Source organism: Rhinolophus hipposideros (genome assembly GCF_964194185.1).
Source record: "Rhinolophus hipposideros genome assembly, chromosome: 16".
Taxonomy (NCBI): Eukaryota; Metazoa; Chordata; class Mammalia; order Chiroptera; family Rhinolophidae; genus Rhinolophus; species Rhinolophus hipposideros.
Genome location: NC_138062.1, coordinates 49,010,162 through 49,027,591, shown reverse-complemented (window position 1 = coordinate 49,027,591; position 17,430 = coordinate 49,010,162). Strand labels below are relative to the sequence as shown.

Genomic DNA, 17,430 nt, shown 5'->3' with positions numbered 1-17,430 from the left:
TGCTTTTTTAAATTTCAAAAAAATTATTAAAGAGAAAATGTCGAAAGATCTATGTATAGAGGGAACAAGTTCCAAAATACATCGAGATACATGTTTGTGAATAGTTTATCTCTGAAAAGATATTTAAGAAACTGAACACAGCAGTCGCATTTGGGGAGGATGTATACACATTGTTTTTAAATGGCATATTGCACATATTATTTTGTAATTGCTTTTAAAAAGTATGCTAGGAACATTTCCCCATGTTATTATTCTCCCTTGATTTTGTGCCTGTGTACATGGTATTGTAATGTTCCATTACATGGATGTCCTACAATGAAATGACCCATATTGCTGTGTGTTTAAATACCATTTTATGGGCTGTTTGCAGTGCACAATGTAGCACACACTTCTTAGGATACATTCTTCACAGCACATTTGCAGGATCAAAGGGGGTACACATGTGATCGTAAACTATTTTGCTTCTTAGGTGGGTTCCTTCAGCAAATTCATCTCACCCAGAGGTGTGCAGTTTAGTTAAGTCTTGTTTCCAGGTCCTTGGAGACCATCTCTGCAACAGCGATTACTTCTAGCAATTTGACTGCTTTCTTTGGACCAGTAGATTCTGATTGGCCCACTGAAATGAGCCGGGTGAGGCCCTGTGATGCTTGAATTTTCAGTCTCAGATAAACTCGCTCTGAAATGAACATGTGAAAGTAGTGGTCATGGGTCTACAATCTTTCTGGGGGCAGTTGAGCAATAAAAGTATTACACATGCACACCCTTCGATTCAGCACAAGATCTATGTATACTAAGACACTTAATCGTGGTCAAAACCCAAGTTTTAGTGGAACCAACCCTAGAGACTCCACAGTGTCTGGCTTCAATAAAGTACAGTAAATCCACACGACAGAATCATGCAGTCATTGAAAAGGACAATATAAATTTATTAACCTGTTTTGGTTCTCAGATTCTGTTAAGAAGCTGATACATGCTGTGTATCTTCAACTCACAAAAATGCATCTATGTCTGACACTGTGCTATCTCTAAGCCCATCCATGGCAGATCAGAAGTTAAGACTTCTTGATATAGCTCTTTACTGGGATGGAAAAATGCCCACACTTCCCAGATTACTGCACATCACACTAAACTAAACAATCCCAAATGTGCCCTCTGCCTACATAGCTCCTGACTGGGATCTCAGTGCAAACCTCACCTTTCCCTCTTTCCTAGTAACCCTAACGGTGGAGGCCCCACCCTCTTCAAGGTCTCAGCACTTTGTTTTCCTTAATAATACCTTTGTCATGACACGTTTACTGATTTATGGGTCTCTTCCCACCCCATCGGCTGGGTTCATGAGAGCAGAGCTTAGGTCTGACTTGTTCATCGTTGCGTCCAGAAGCCACATCCAGCCCCCATTTTTGTGAACCCAAAGCAGTCTTTACAGGTGAACATTTGCAATCAATTGATGGCAGGAAAGACTAACTTGGAACCCTCTCCAAAGCCTTCCATTCTTCTCATTAGACCTATATTTTAAAAATTGTACACAATGATTACATTTTGATTTCCACCAATAAAAAAAATGTTATGGACATTTTTCTCTTGAGTTATGTAGGTACCTACACAATATCCTCGATTTTGCCTCTTGGACCACAGAACCTAAAATATTTGCTATCTGGCCCGTTATAGAAGTTTGCCAGGCGCTGGCCTAGAGCAACATCTGGCAAACAGGAAGCAATCCCTAAGGGCCAGAAGGAGAAATTTTGTAACAGTGAAAAATAAGTTTATCTAAAATACATCGGTCTGCATAAAAAAATAGGGAGGTATGGCCAAGCCAAGTGTCAACTATGGCATCTTTGAGATTACGGGGACATCCAGTCTGTATTTCTCTATCATTTGCTCCTTCTTGTTATCTTTCCCCACAATTAGCATGCAGTAACTTCACGTTCGTGGGGGATGAAAAAAGGGCCACATAGTAAACCTGCCAAGCTCGGGAGGCTTACGTGACAGGCCTTACAGACTCAGAGGCTGAAAGTAACCACATCGGATGCTCTGGACATAAAAATCCCGGACTAAAAGTGGGTCTGGTGGATAGTCCTGTACTAGGCCTGTCGCTTCCTTGAAAAGGTCAATCTTTACCTTACGTGAGCCTGTCTATTGTCTTTTTGCATCAAGGTAACATACCTTTGAAACGTCAAGAGTAATCTTTCCCAGATCTCTCAGGGCACAGCCACCACACCACGGCAAGAGACCACAGAACCCCTCGTTGTTATTTTGTTCCTGGTTTACAATCTTTATGTGCTTTAAACGTTAACTATTTTGTGCTTACCCATGTAAATGTGTTTCTCTAGTTTGCTTTTATCCAACCCGAGATTTGCCCACTTTGCTTTCTCCCACCCCCTTAACCCACCATCAACGGATTCCACGTAATCACGTCTCCTTTGATTCTAATGTATAAAATAAGCCACAAAACTGCCGTTGTCCAGAGCATTTTCTCAATCCTTTGAGTCTTTGCTTCCTGGCAACTGTCGCCAGTTTGGCTCAAATAAATTAAAAAATTATCTGCAGGGTTGGACGTTTCTTACATCGACACTCGTTATGGAAGCAACGTCACGGCCCCTCTCAGGCCGGGGCGGAGTCGGCAGGCCTGGCAGAAAGGTGTGCGCGTTCCTCCCAGGCAGCCCGGCCTGCAGGACAGCTACGCAAGCGCCACAGGGGCACAGCCTGAGGCTGGCAGGAGTGGGCGACACTGGCCCCCGAGTCCGCCTTACCAAGGCGGTGGGGTGAGTGAAAGAAACCAAGCGGGGGCATCTTGTGACCCTCCCTAGGCCGAGTTCCATCTTCGCCAAGCGGGGAGCCTCCCAAGACGCGCCTCACCTGGCAGCCTCCTCACTGTAGCCCCCCGGGGAGGAAACCCAGGCCCCGACCCGGGCGAGAACTCCCCAGGGCCCTGGCCCGGTGGAGAACACAGCCCGCCAGGCCTTCGGGCTGCAACGTGAGCCTACGAGGCGCCCAGGCCGCACCTAAGCACAGCCCACGTTCCCCAGGCCCTTCTGGGGCGGCGCGCGACAAGGGCCCACCCAGCGCATGCGCGAAAAACTCCTGCGTGTGCGCCTGAGAGCCCCTCCCGCGCACTCGGCCTCGCGCGGCGCCTTGCAGCCCGCCTCCTGCCCTCATTTCCGGGGTTTCTGGGCGACGGCCGTAAGTGGCGGGCGGAAGTAGCCCGTGAGGCCCGCCGTAAACGGCTCCCTCGCGCCACTTCCGGCCGGCTTCCGCAGACGGCGCTGGTGGGGGATCGTGAGGTGCCGGAGGTCGTTCCCGGCGGCCGGAGCCATGGAGATGCCGCTGCCGCCCGACGGTGAGGCCCAGCCCGGGTTTAGGGACGGTTTCTCTCTCCCCGGAACCCCCTGTTGGCCCACCCCGCCTCCAAGGGTCTCCGGGCCTCGGAGGGGGCGGGGCTCGGCCTCCCGGGTTCGCCGGCGGCCTCTCCCGCGGATCCCCGTATTCCCGGCGCGCTTGTGGCCCCTATCGGGACCCGTACAAGGGCGGCCTCTGCGGGGCCCACCGCTAGGGACCCCGGCCGGGCCGACGGGGTCTGGGGCGCCGGGGCCCACGGATATAGGCGGTCCTTGCTGACGCTCCGCGTGGCCTTTTCTCCGTCCTCCAGACCAGGAGCTTCGAAATGTCATCGACAAGCTGGCCCAGTTCGTGGCTCGCAACGGGCCCGAGTTTGAGAAGATGACGATGGAGAAGCAGAAGGACAACCCGAAATTCTCGTTTCTGTTTGGAGGCGAGTTTTACAGTTACTACAAGTGCAAGCTGGCGCTGGAACAGCAGCAGCGTGAGTCCTCTCCAGCTTTCAGGCCGCCCCACCGAGCGACTCCTTTCTCTGATTCCAGTGCGTCCTGTGCCACAAACCACCTTTGGGGGCGTCTGCTCTTTCCCGGGGCAGCTGGGAATTCCCGATCCCTCAGCTGGGAATTCCCGATCCCTCCCGCTCTTCCCGGGAGCGCGAGGTTACCGATCCTCCTCCGGGACTTGGGATCAGGGGTTTCTCTGTTGTTTTGCAGAGGTGATGCCTGAGGTCAGCTGAAACAGAGTGGCCGCCTCAGTGTTTTCCCGGGAGGAAGTGATAGAGGCCCTTGGTGGGCTCTCCGTGGGTCCAGCAAGGCTTTTGGGCATTTCAGCCGCCCGCAGTCCAGATCAAAAAGAACGGTGCCTCTAGGTTTTAGTTCTTGGCAGCTGTTTGTCAGTGTTCACTGAGTTGGGCCGTCAGGGTTTTGGCGCAGCCCTCAAACGGTTCAAGATGGGGTCAGGAATCCCAGCTGACCTTGGGGTAATAGGTGAATAACCACCAGGTGGTAAGGTCCGTGAGGACAGGACCTACATCTGTCTGGCTTAGAATCCTAGCCTCTAAATGTGCTGTTAACAAGTAGAGCATTGCCAAGTTCGTGGGCATTGACAGGTGAACGTGTCCTGAACTACCAGCTCCCTCAAGCCCCCAGACCTTGTTTGGGGTCATGGTGTCTTAATGCGCCATACACAGTCGATGTTCAATAAAAAGTTTGTAGGAAACAGCAAAGGTGCAGTGGCTTGGACAAGCCTGGTGTGTGTAGGTATCCCTGAGAGACGTCCGAAGGCACGAGAGGCCCTGCGTGGCTGGAGCCTAGAACGTATGTAGAGGAGGGAAGGGTTTAATCTAGAGGAGAAACGCCAGGGGAAATGTTTGTGTTTTCTTCCTAGGTCCAGGGATTCTTGTGCTTATTTAGATTTGAGATGGGGGTGGGGAGGAAATTTCAGTTGCCTGAAATTGTAGGCAAAATATTATACGTGCTTATGTGTCTGGAGCCATCGTTTCTTAGCCCCAGCACACCACGTTTAAAACTCCTGCTACAAGCAGAGTAAAGCCAGCTTTGAGAGTTTAAAACAAGGGAGTGACAAGTCAGGTTCGTGTAGCCAGGCTGGAGGGAGCAGGAGTGGAGGCTGGGACCGTGAGGCCCACAGGGGAATGACGGGCATTTGATTGTAAGTCTGAATTCGGTCAGTGGGTTGGAGTCTGATGGAGTGGGCCGTGGGGTTAAGGGGCCGAATTCATAAACTGAGGCACTGGGTGGAGATGGATGGCATAACCAGGCAGAGAAGGACAGTGCTTTGGTTAGAGTGACCGTGACGCGAGAGCTGCTTCCCTTGCGAGAGGAGCCCCCTCACCTTTCCCACCCTGCAGGGTCAGAAATCCAGAGTTGCTTGGGACCTGGAGCTGTAACCAGGGCAGGATAGTGTGCTTCTAGTAGGGGAAGATGGGGGCTCATGAAATGCTTTCTGCAAGGAACAATATCTAGCTGGGAATAAGGAGTGTGTCAGTCAGCCAGATGGAAACTGCCGAGAGACGTGTTCAGGTGGAGGAAAGAGCCTTAGGTAGACCTGGGGAAGGGAGCTGGGGCTGGGTCCTGGGAGGATAGAGGCAGGGCGGGAGGGCCAGCCTGAGAGTAAAGGGAGCCAGGCAGACTCCGATGGGCGTGGCTGCAGCACAGCACGGAGGTCCTTTTGGGGATGGTTAGTGTAGGGAGTGGAGCCCCTATGGCCTAGAGCTGCCCAAGAGGTTGAGGGGACACCTAGACCCCGGCCACCTTCTCACAGGGCCACCTTTTCTCCTCTCCTGCCAGTTATCTGTAAGCAGCAGGCCCCAGAGCTGGAGCCAGCCGCTGCCCTGCCAGCCCTGCCACAGCCCCCACTGGCCCCTGCTGCGCCCATCCCGCCGGCCCAGGGAACCCCGTCCATGGACGAGCTCATCCAACAGAGCCAATGGAACCTGCAGCAGCAGGAACAGCACCTGCTGGCCCTCAGACAGGTAAGGGGCCTGCGCCTCCTCTTCCATCTCAATCCACTGGCCCTGAGGCAGGTGCCCTGATCAGGCCCAGGGCCCTTCCCCTTCCCCTCTTGGTCCTAAGGTGGGTTCCTAGAGCTCACCCTGTGCCTCAGTTTTTACATCTGCATATTGGGACTTATAATAACTGAGTAGCAAGTCAGGAGGACTCGTTACCAAATGTCAGCGCTGAAGACAGGGCTGCCCAGAGCTCAGTGCATGGCGGCCACTGCTGCCAGTGCCCGTGGCGTGTTTAGCCCGACCCCTGACACTGGACACAGGTTGCTTCTCATTCCAGTGAAATCATCCCACAAGTTCTTTGCTGGGGTGGACGCTTACAAGTGGGGCTGCACATTAGAAATTGTGTAACAGAGAATGCCAGGTGGTCTTGGATGCCGTTGGCACCAGCTCCAGCTAGCTAGGCCACCCCAAGCTGTTGGGAGGGACCCTTCTGTCCTGATCCGTCACAGTCTGATAATTTGGCCAAATAAAATAGGATGGATCGCCAGGAAAATGAGATGTATAACGAATAAGACATCTGAAACACCAACCCCAGTTTTATTACTAGATTGAAGACATAAAATGCTGTCATTTTGCTGACAACAAAACATGCTAAAATGCTCACTCTCAGTTCCCAGCCAGAGCTGGTCATAGGCTGGCTGGTCTGGCCTCGGCCAGCCTGAGCTGAACACCTGTCCCTACAGCACAGCTGGGTCGCAGCCATCTCTGTTTGTCGGTCTAATGGGCGAAACCCTGCTGTCCTGTTTTAATTTCTGATTTCTTGGTTGTAGTGAGGTTGCTCCCCTTTCTCCTGAACAGTGACCATTTCTACGTCCTCTTTGTACTGTCTGTTCACATCGCTGCTCACTTTTCTTTTGTGTTGCTTTCGTTTGTAGAGTTTTATTCCTCTGGGTCTTAATTTTTGTGTGTCGCAGGTGGGGGCATTGTCTCTCCCTGTGTCTTAGCTCGCTCTGTTCTCTACCTGCTCTGCCGGCCATGGCCATGACTGCCCCAGATGCAGTTCTTGGGCTTCAGGTGAGGGACAGACCTCCTGGTACCAGGGGCAGGGCACTGACGGGCAGTTTCCGTCCCACCTGGCCTCCCAGGAGCAGGTGACGGCGGCCTTGGCCCATGCAGTGGAGCAGCAGATGCAGAAGCTCCTGGAGGAGACCCAGCTGGACATGAACGAGTTTGACAACCTGCTGCAGCCCATCATTGACACGTGCACCAAAGATGCCATCTCGGTGAGGGCGGGTGGGGCTGGGTGGGCGGGGTGCACCCAGAACCCAGTGCTCCGGACAGGTGGGAGCCTGCTGCAGTCTGTCTGGGCGAGGGCTGCTCGAGGGGCGCCCCGGCTGCCCCTGCACTTCTCTCTTGAGCTCCTGCGAGCAGGAGCGGGAAGGCAGGCAGAGGCTGCAGCAGGCGGCCCGACCTGGGACACACACCACCGGCTCCCCGCACACCTGCCCGTGCTCTGGCTGCGGGAGCCCTGCCCTGCTCACCTGTCGCCTTGGCTGTCACAGGCTGGGAAGAACTGGATGTTCAGCAACGCCAAGTCGCCGCCACACTGCGAGCTGATGGCCGGCCACCTCCGGAACCGCATCACCGCGGACGGCGCGCACTTCGAGCTTCGGCTGCACCTCATCTACCTGATCAATGACGTGCTGCACCACTGGTGAGGGCTCCTCAGGCCCCGCTCCTCCGGGTCCTCACTGCGCTTAGTAACTTGGCCTGTCCTGGGACGGGGTCCCTTGTCCCAAGACCCTGAGGGAGGGTCGGTCCGAGCCACGAGCCCTCCGCTGGGAGGACACCATGTGCGCGCACACCACCTTCCTGTGCTTCCGCCTTTTCTCTCCCCCCTGGGGCCTCCATTCCTTGCTCCTTGCTCTGCTCCCCTGGGGTAGCTTCTGGTATCTTGGTGTCTCTCTATCGGCTGCCTGCTCCCCTCACTGATCCACATACATGTCCCCCGTCACCTGACTGCCCTGCTTCAGGGTCCCTCCTGTAGGGTTCCCTTTGTTGACCCTCTGCCCCAGCCCCACACCCCCTGCCCTGTGCAGGCCAGGCCGGGGTTTCCTTCTGCATGGCTTTTTTGGTGCCTTATGAGAAAGGTTAACTTCAAGAACCAGAAGCCTGGCCGAGGCAGGCCCAGGGGGGACACCGGTGAAGCACGCACAGTGCTAGCGAGGCTGGTGTGTGGCCGCCACGTTTGGCGCTGAGCTTGGCCAGCTGAAGGACTGCACCCACCAGGGCAGCAGAAACTGGCCCGCCCCCATCAGTCCTTTGCCTTGGCCCGTCTTCTGCCACTCGTGAATCCCAGGTCCCTGTCCCCCCCGCCCCGCGCCACACGCAGCCAATCCCTGCATGATCGTCCCCTTATTTCTCCGCTTTTGGGAAATAAGCAGCAGCCTCTCGGAACCTTCTCTGCCCTCCTGCTTCACCTGCTGCTCTGCTGACTCCAGGGCAGCTCTGCCGAGATAGCCCTGTCCTGCCAGCCCTCCAGCCACCTGCCCTGTCCTCCTGCCTGGATTGCTCTCCTTCCCCTGGCCTGTTTCCTGGCCCTGGGCACTCGCTCCTGGCCCTGAGCTCCCTCTGGTGAGCTTGGTGCTGGGAGGGGTTCCAGCTACTCGCCTTCTGTCCCATGTCCTTCCCCAGGAGGCAGCCATGCAGACTCTGCCAGTGCCACACGGGGCCCATGCCACCTCCATGCCCAGCCACAGGGGCCTCCACACCCGTTTATGCTCAGAGTGCCCCTGGGAGGATAGGGACGGGGGTAGATTGCCTTGCCCTGCCAGCCTCAGGTCCCCAATGCCAGGCACACTTGTTCTGCCTCCTGAAACTTGGGGCCTAAGCCAGAGTGTGTTTGTGTGCACTGGGTGACAGTGCTGCAAGGTCACTTGGACAAGGCCCTGAACCCACAGCAGCCTTGGCCTGTCCTTTGTGGACAGCAGGGCTCTCCCAGGCCCCCTGTCCATCCAGCCTCACACCATCCTGGAAGGAAGGGTTATTTTACTGACCAAGAGACCAGGGTGTATTACAGGCCTTGCTCTGAAGGGCCCCGGCCTGTATTCTTTCCCTTCTCCCACTGCTGCCCGCCTGTCCCTCGGGCCCAAGTGCCAGCACAGGTCTCATGGGGAACCTAGCCTTCGTCCCAGCTGGGTTGGGGGCCCATTCCCCGAGAAGGCAGAGGGTGCTGTGGCTGGAGCCGCGATGGTAACGGGCGCGTGGCCGGGTCCCGCCCCAGGGCCCTGACGCGCGGAAGGTCTCTCCCTCACAGCCAGCGCAAGCAGGCCAGGGAGCTGCTGGCCGCCCTGCAGAAGGTCGTGGTGCCCATCTACTGCACCAGCTTCTTGGCCGTGGAGGAGGACAAGCAGCAAAAGATCGCCCGGGTAGGGGTGCTGCTGAGAGGGTGTGAGGGGAGTGGGCGGGGGCTGGGGGCGCCGTTTCCCCCTGACGTGGCCTTGTCCTCCCCACGTCCAGCTCCTGCAGCTGTGGGAGAAGAACGGCTACTTCGATGACTCCATCATTCAGCAGTTGCAGAGCCCAGCCCTGGGGCTTGGCCAGTACCAGGTGAGTGCTGCCACCTCCCACACGGCTCCCGGTGCCAGGGCAGGTGCCACTTCACCAGTGCCCGGAAGTCTGGAGGTCCGCCTCCACCGTCGGGGCTGGGAGTGGGCAGTGGCGTGGCGCTCTCAGAGCCCAGGTGGCATTTCCTAAACTGGGCTTCCGGTGGTGCCTCTGGGATAGTGGCAGGTGTTGGCGGCCGGGGTCCGAGCAGCAGCCTCAGGGCCCTCGTCCCATGCGCACAGTGAGGGGAGAGCTCTCCCAAGTGAGACTCTGCTTGGTGCCCTTGTGACCTGGTGCCCAATTTAAGCCCTGCGCTAGGGGTGCCCTTGGCCTGTTTGCTCTGGTCCTCCAGGCACACAGTCACGTGATGGGAACGTGAAGAGACCCCGATGTTGTCTAGACTTCTGTGGCCGTCATCTTATGCAGGCAGTGCTCCCCGTGTGCACATCTGCCTTTGCTCTGAGGGGGTGTCTGCCCAGAGGACAGGGCCACAGGGCAGGGAGGGTCCCGTTGGTCCTCTGTGCCAGGGCACGAGCATCACTGCCCCACGCACAGCTGTTGGAATAAAAGGCACAGCTCACACCCCTTCTCAGGCCGGAAGGCCTGGCTGAATAGCAGACACGTGCAGACTGCTTCCCTCAGTGATGGTCCTAAACGCCATCCTCCTCACGGGGACGGGACGTGCTCAGAAACAAAGAAAGTGCATTTCAGACTTTTTCTAAATTTTATCCTCTTTTTTTCCATTATTTGACTGACTGCTCTCTGAAATCCTAAGATGGCCAGTCCCAGTGTTGTCCCATTTTGTAGATGAGAAAATTGAGGCTCAGGGAGGTGGTGACTCAGTGGTGCTCAATGCCAGGCAGCGAGTAATCACAGCCCGCGAGCATGTCCCAGAACGTTCCTCAGCTATGGGTTTGAAGTCTAAGTGGCTGTTCAGGGCATGGCTGTCGTTGCCTGATTCCGTTACCAGAGAATTCCAAACTGTACCGCACGTCCCCAGCTCTCACTAGATTCACATGCTCAGGTTGTCCAGACCCAGTTGGTTATGTTACATGACAGTCGCCTGCCTGCTCCAGGCCCCGGGCCTCACTGCCCAAGGCAGCACCCCAGCTTCCTAGTGCTTCCCCAGAATTCATCCCCATGCTGCCTCCGAGGGGCTGGGCCCCGAGGGGCTCACGCTGCATGCGGGCTGCCTTTCTCTCTCTGCCAGGCAACTCTCATCAACGAGTACTCCTCAGTGGTCCAGCCAGTGCAGCTGGCCTTCCAGCAGCAGATCCAGACGCTCAAGACGCAGCACGAGGAGTTCGTCAACAGCCTGGCCCAGCAGCAGCAGCAGCAACAACAGCAGCAGCTCCAGATGCCACAAATGGAAGCTGAGGTCAAGGCCACACCACCACCACCGGCCCCGCCCCCGGCCCCCACGCCTGCCCCGGCCATCCCGCCAACCACCCAGCCTGGTACGTGGTCCCCTCAGCACCCGCCCTTGGGAAGCAGCCTCCCTCCAAAAAGGGCTCTGGTCCCGTAGTCCCAGGCCAGATTCTAATCTGTTTAAAGCATCAGACCCGGGGGACTTCACAGCAAAATGGAATGAAACCCTTACAACTCGGACAGTTCTCCTCCTGTACAAACCGTCCCGGAGAACAGGGGGAGGGGAAAGCTGCCCAAATCATTTTTCTACACCCGGTAACTGTCCCTCCAGATGGGTAAGGATTAAAACTATAATTAGGGAAAGATTTAAAAATAATAGTCCAGTGTCACTTCAGAACAAAGATGCAGAAATACTAAATAAAATCTTAACAAATGAAATGCGCCAAGTATTTTTAAATACATCATGACCAAAAAGGACATGTCCCAGGAATATATAGATGGTTCAACACTAAAAAATCGAATAAAGTAACACTGAAAAACGTAATAAAATAAGATCAGATGAGAAGTGATCGTTCAACTGGAAACAGTAAAGGTATTTAATGAAATTCAGCAATAAAAATTCCTCTGCAAACTAAAACCAACATGGCAGAAGTGAGATAGTTACTGCAAAGCTTTCAGAAAAGTGTGTGTCCTGTGCGAAGGCAGTCTCCCCCCTTCCCGCTGTCTTCCCAGCGGCGATCAGTTTTCAGTGGGGTCATGAAGCAAGGATTTATGGGGAAATAAAGCCCGCCTGGGCTGCCCGGGTGTTTGCTAAAGACCGTGTTGGGTGCTGCCTCCTGCTGCCGGGGCCTCTGCTAACCGCCCTCTTGCCTGTTTCCAGATGACAGCAAGCCTCCCATCCAGATGCCTGGCTCCTCCGAGTACGATGCCTCAGGAGGGGTCCAGGACCCTGCTGCCTCCGGCCCCCGGGGCCCTGGGCCCCACGACCAGATCCCGCCTAACAAGCCCCCATGGTTTGACCAGCCTCACCCCGTTGCTCCTTGGGGCCAACAGCAGGTATTTCTTACAGGGGCAGGGAGGGCACGGTTGGGCCTAATAGAACGGGAGGCAGGTGGGCTGCAGCCTCTGCGGCTTACGGGGGATTTTAGCGGCTTGCTGGGAGACTTGAGGCTCTGCCGTGGGGTCAGGCCTGGGGGAGAGGGTGTTAGCCTCGTCTTCCAAAGGTGCAGGGATGGGGTGGAGCAAAACAGGCAGGCCTTTGCTTCCTTTCCTGGCTCTTTGATCACCTGCGCTTCTCAGTAACAGATCCCCATTTTCCTGTGAGTTCTGGGAAATTCTGCATGATTAAGTGCAACAGGGTATTCCCTTTCCTTCCCTTTTTTGACTGGTTCAACTAGCAGAGTATCAACACCTTGTCACTCTGAAACATGGTGCTTTCATAAAGAAGGGGGAGGTCAGAATGTCAAGTTGGCAGCGTTTTCTGGGGCTGAGAGACTGGTCACTTCCTCCTGTTTCCTTGGGGTCAGAAACTTCTAGGCCAGGGCAGGGGTCATGTCATCTGGCATGGCATGATTGGAAGGGTCACAACAACGGGGACCCCTCACCAAGGGTCTGCCCTGGGTTGGCAGTCCACTGGTCGGCCCACGTAGTGTCTTAACACGTTTTGACCTAGTTGCCATATTTAAGATCTGGCTTCTCTTGGAAGAGCTTAGGGTGTGGTGGCCAGGGCCGGCCTCCCAGTGGTAACGGTCAACAAAGCTAGCCACCCACGACCCTGGAGATGGGCCCTCTGGTTTGCCTTATCTGGGCACATCCCTCCCCGGCCCTGAGTTTCGGTTGCAATCTGAGCTTTACGTCTTCAAAGCAACAGCTGGGTGAGATCAGAGCTTGTATGGTCTTCAGCCTACAAAAAACCACGTTTCCTGGGATGGGGCCAGGAGCAGACCCTGAGACAGCATTTGAGGGCAAGGAGTTTGTGTGGGAGATGACCCAGGAGACAGCACGTGATGGGGGGGAAGGGAGCACCGCCAGGGTGGGTGGCCACCATGGGCCCCTGGGGCTCAGCCACTGCGCACACTCTGGAAGCGGTAGGGCAGGCACCTCTGCAGCGTCCACGGAGGGCCAAGGGGGCACGGGGTGTTCAGGTCCCCAGCTTGTGGGGCTGCAAGCTGACCCAGAGGAAGCCTGCGGCCAAGGAGCAAGTGTTGCAGTTGGGAGTCGGGTCATCTGCACAGGTGGGAGGGGCCAGTGGTGGGGTGGGCACCGCACATCCACTGCACACGTCAGCATAGACCAGGTACCGTGGCCTGCCCAGGGGAGCGCCCAGGGGGCCGTCAGCTGCAGCCCTGGGTAGTACAGAGGCCACATGTTTGCAGGGTGCTAGGTGAGCCTCCTGAGGGTCTCATGCCTGGTCTTTGTTTCACAGCCTCCAGAACAGCCCCCCTACCCGCACCACCAAGGCGGACCTCCCCACTGCCCACCCTGGAACAACAGCCACGAGGGCATGTGGGGTGAGCAGCGCGGGGACCCTGGCTGGAACGGCCAGCGTGATGCACCCTGGAACAGCCAGCCCGACCCCAACTGGAACAGCCAGTTCGAGGGCCCCTGGAACAGCCAGCACGAGCAGCCGCCCTGGGGTGGGGGCCAGCGCGAGCCGCCCTTCCGCATGCAGCGGCCACCGCACTTCCGAGGGCCCTTCCCGCCCCACCAGCAGCACCCGCAGTTCAACCAGCCACCGCACCCCCACAACTTCAACCGCTTCCCGCCGCGCTTCATGCAGGATGACTTCCCCCCGAGGCACCCCTTTGAGCGGCCCCCCTATCCTCACCGCTTCGACTACCCCCAGGGGGACTTCCCTGCTGGTGAGTACGCAGTGCCCTTGGAGAAGACAGTACGTACAGTCCTCTCCTGCCCCTGGTTCTCGCCCCTGGAGGAGGCACCTGACAGATCGGCCTCCTGAGCAGGCTGATGGCTTTGCTGGTGATCCTTGCTGTGTACCTGATGTGCCCTGAGTCTGAGTCACAGGCAGAGTCACGGGATGGTGGAGAAGCCCAGCCTGGGTCCTCAGGAAGGGGGGAGACTGGCAAACAGGCTGGTAACTCAGGTCTCAGCACCAACCACGCACAGGCTGTAGAGGTGTGACACCCTGTCCCTCTTCCCACACACCCAGGAGTAGGGCAGTGTCTGTCCTACAGGGAAGGGAAGACAGATTCCAAAAGCAGACATGAGTCCCAGGTGCCCAGAGGGGCTGGCAGTCAGCAGGCGCTGAGTCCAGGGCCCATCGTGGGTTCCCTGTTCCTCGCCTTGCAGTTTTCATCAGCTTCTCTACTTGATTGGTGTGTTGTTTTTTTTTTTCAAAGAACCTTTAGTGTTCTTTTTTTAAAAAAAAATTTCATTCCTACACTATTACTGCTTCTACCATTATTTTTAAATTCCCCTTTGGCTATAAATTCAGCTCAGAGACGACGTAGCACATTTATTGCTTGTGTTAGTGTCCTGGGGTGGCTGTGACAGTGCCACAGACTGGGTGGCTGCAATAACAGGCATTTAATGTCTCCCGGTCTGGAGGCGGGAAGTCGGAGGTCAGCGTGTCGGCGGGGTTAGTTTCTCCTGAGGCCTCTCCTGGCCTGTAGACGGCTGCCTTCTCCCTGTGCCCTCACGTGGTCTTCCTTGTGTGTCCGTGTCCCGATCTCTCAGAAGGACTCCAGTCACACTGGATCAGGGCCCACCCATGTGACCTCATCCTAAGTTAATCACCTCTTTAAAGGGCCCATCTCCAAATACAGTCACATTCTGAGGTCCTGGGGATTCGGACTGGGGGTGAATGTGTGGGGGTCAACAGGTCAGCCTATAGCATTGCTGTTCGGGGGTGCTCTGATTTCCTTGTGGTTCTTTCACCCACGAGGTCCGTCACGTGCTTCTGGGGATGTGGCACAGGCCCCTCTAAGCCTCAGCTCCTCCCTCCTCACTGCACCGCCTGAGCAGGGAGAGAAGCTGCCAGGCGGGGCTGCCCAGGAAGTGGGCGTTGATGTCCTTGCTCCTCTCCGAGCACCTTTCTGCTAGCACCTGTCACCTTGAAGAGCGTGCCTGACCCCTGGCGCTGCCCTGCTCACGACTTCCCTGCAGGCCTGAGACAAGTTCTTGTTTTGCAGAAATGGGACCCCCTCACCACCACCCTGGCCACCGCATGCCACATCCTGGGATCAATGAGCACCCGCCTTGGGGGGGCCCACAGCACCCTGACTTTGGCCCTCCTCCCCATGGCTTCAATGGGCAGCCCCCACACATGCGGCGACAGGGCCCTCCTCACATCAACCACGATGACCCCAGTTTGGTCCCCAACGTGCCCTACTTTGATCTCCCTGCTGGTCTGATGGCCCCCCTCGTGAAGGTAAGGTCCGCAGTGAGCTCCGTGTGCCTTTGTCTCTGTGTGAAGTTCACGGCTGGAAACCATTTCCCATAGGCTATACAACGCCGCTGCCTCAGGCCCCTGCCCATCTCGGTTCCCACCCCTCAGTGAACTTGACCAAGCTAGTCAGTGAGAGTGCACCTTGGGCAGCGTCCCTTTCTCAGACACGTGCTTGAATCTTCTGAAGTGGCAGCAAATGAGACCTGTGTCCCATCCACCCCGCCCTCCTGGTGCTGCGAGTTTGGTGCTACTTGGGGCCGGCTGGGCTGGGCATGAAGCACGGGTCTTCTCAGCACCAGCTCTTGGAAGCCACCTCCAGGGGCTAGCGGCAGAGGGATTTCTCGGCAAAGGGGCAGCCTCTGAGCTGTGCATGTGGGGAACACGGGAATCTGCAGGCGCAGGAAGAGGGGCACATGAGGGGCAAGTTGAACAAGGAGTCAGGCCTGGGGCTCCAGGGACCCCACTGGTCACTGCCGCTTCCCGTGTCCTCTGAGCCACCGCAGACTGGAAGTGGAGATGGGTCTGCTAGGGCGGTAGGGAGAGCTGGTTCCTGGGAAGGGATTCCTGGGTTGGGCGAAGGTTGCTGTGGGACTGGAGGGCCCACAGGGGAGATGTCACAGCCCCAAGTAGGATTCAGGGGCACGGGGCGGCTTCTGCAGACAGGTCATGTGGGATCTAGTGTCGGAATAAACCAGGGGCTCTTTCCATCACCTAAGCTGGGAGGCTACATCTTCTGTGTGTATTTATGGAGAACTCGGTGGCTTTCATGGGCTTCAGAGGAGCCCTCGACCACCCCATTTAGGATGTGGCTGAAGCCCTACAAGACGGTGGGCCTTCCAGGAAGGGCAGGATGAGCTCTGGTGCCCAGAGCAACCCAAACACCACACCAGGGACGGCCCTGCCTCCTGCCTCCCCAGCACCCTGGGTGGGCCTGCCGGGCCCCAGCAAGGTGTAGTAACAGCTGTTCTCTGCTGCAGCTGGAAGACCACGAGTACAAGCCTTTGGACCCTAAGGACATCCGCCTTCCGCCCCCCATGCCACCCAGCGAGAGGCTGCTGGCGGCCGTGGAGGCCTTTTACAGCCCTCCCTCCCATGACAGACCCAGGAACAGGTGGGTACTGGGCTCAGGGAGACCGGGCGCGGGGCAGGTGAGGGGAGGGCGGTCAGTCACCTTTAGCGCCTTGTCTTCCCAATTTTGCTTCATGTGAGAGACTCCTCCCAGCCATACGTCTCTAGGAGAACTCTCTAGTCTGAGCTAGAGGGTCCATCTCTCCCCTGGCTGTGGGTGAGGTGTGTCACACTTAGTGGCCCTCGATGAAGGGCTTTTCTATTAATAGTCGGGACACATTAGAGCAAGAAGTTCAATGTGGCCCATTTCAGGAGTTGCTGACTGCCGCACACCCAGGCTTTGTCACGGGTCCTCCTCAGGATCCTCTTCCCCCAGTGGCCTCATCACCAGCCCGGCTAAAATGGCCTTCTGTGCTGGGAGCGGGTGTGCCTGTCTGTGAGCCAGAGCTCCTGGTCCCCAGTTACGGTGACCACAGGCCCTAAGACCCTCCTCATCCATTTCTCAGCACAGCAGTGTGGAAAGGCCTGGGCGCCTGGTGGAGCTGGGACACATCCCCGCCTCTCCACTGCCCAGCGAGTGGCCTGGCCTCAGTCTACTTCCTCACCTGAGAAAGGGTGGCCCTGTTGAAATGACCACCTGAGTGTCACCTGGTGGCCAGGGCTCCACACCCTGAGTGAATGAGGAAGGCGAGGCTGCACGCCTCTGAGGGTGTGTTGATGGCACTTGGTCCTGATAAGCTTTCCCCAGTGCCCTGCAGGGGGGAGGCTGACGTGGTCACGTGGGGCTTGGCCCTGTCTTACAGTGAAGGCTGGGAGCAGAACGGCCTCTATGAGTTCTTCCGAGCAAAAATGCGGGCCCGACGGAGGAAAGGCCAGGAAAAGAGGAACAGGTGAGGGCATCCCCGCCGTCTCGTGTGGAGTCTCCATTGCCCCCCTGGCCACATCTGCTCTTGAAGTGGCTTAGAGGGAACCAGACACTGTCCTGTGACGTCCTAACACGTCACGCCATGCCCCAACGCAGGCAGAGCAAGTCATGTGTAGCCTCTGCCTGGGTCTTAGGTCTGGTCTGTGCCAACGATAAAGGCGCTGGGAGCTGTTCCCACGAGCCCAAATTTAAACGGAACAACCCCGGCACGAGAGAAGTTTGCTGCCATCTGTAGTCACCAAGCTATTTAGG

At 56.6% G+C, this 17,430-nt stretch overlaps 1 protein-coding gene across 4 annotated transcripts in view; it reads left to right on the top strand.

Annotated features, from left to right (window-relative positions):
• The first annotated feature begins 3,247 nt into the window (after positions 1–3,247).
• The window catches only part of CHERP (calcium homeostasis endoplasmic reticulum protein), a 16,961-nt gene continuing 2,778 nt past the window's right edge, over positions 3,248–17,430 (top strand). The window contains exons 1-13 of one of the 4 annotated variants that reach the window (XM_081077462.1): positions 3,248–3,337; positions 3,647–3,820; positions 5,643–5,827; positions 6,949–7,086; positions 7,366–7,517; positions 9,120–9,231; positions 9,323–9,412; positions 10,620–10,866; positions 11,658–11,833; positions 13,203–13,638; positions 14,929–15,167; positions 16,163–16,296; positions 17,057–17,143. In XM_081077462.1, coding sequence (XP_080933588.1) covers positions 3,313–3,337; positions 3,647–3,820; positions 5,643–5,827; positions 6,949–7,086; positions 7,366–7,517; positions 9,120–9,231; positions 9,323–9,412; positions 10,620–10,866; positions 11,658–11,833; positions 13,203–13,638; positions 14,929–15,167; positions 16,163–16,296; positions 17,057–17,143 — 2,195 coding nt within the window. In that variant the 5' untranslated portion in view covers positions 3,248–3,312. Of the gene's footprint in view, positions 3,338–3,646; positions 3,878–5,642; positions 5,828–6,948; positions 7,087–7,365; positions 7,518–9,086; positions 9,232–9,322; positions 9,413–10,619; positions 10,867–11,657; positions 11,834–13,202; positions 13,639–14,928; positions 15,168–16,162; positions 16,297–17,056; positions 17,144–17,430 lie in introns of all 4 variants that reach the window. The other 3 variants (XM_081077461.1, XM_081077460.1, XM_081077459.1) reach the window with 3 other exon arrangements.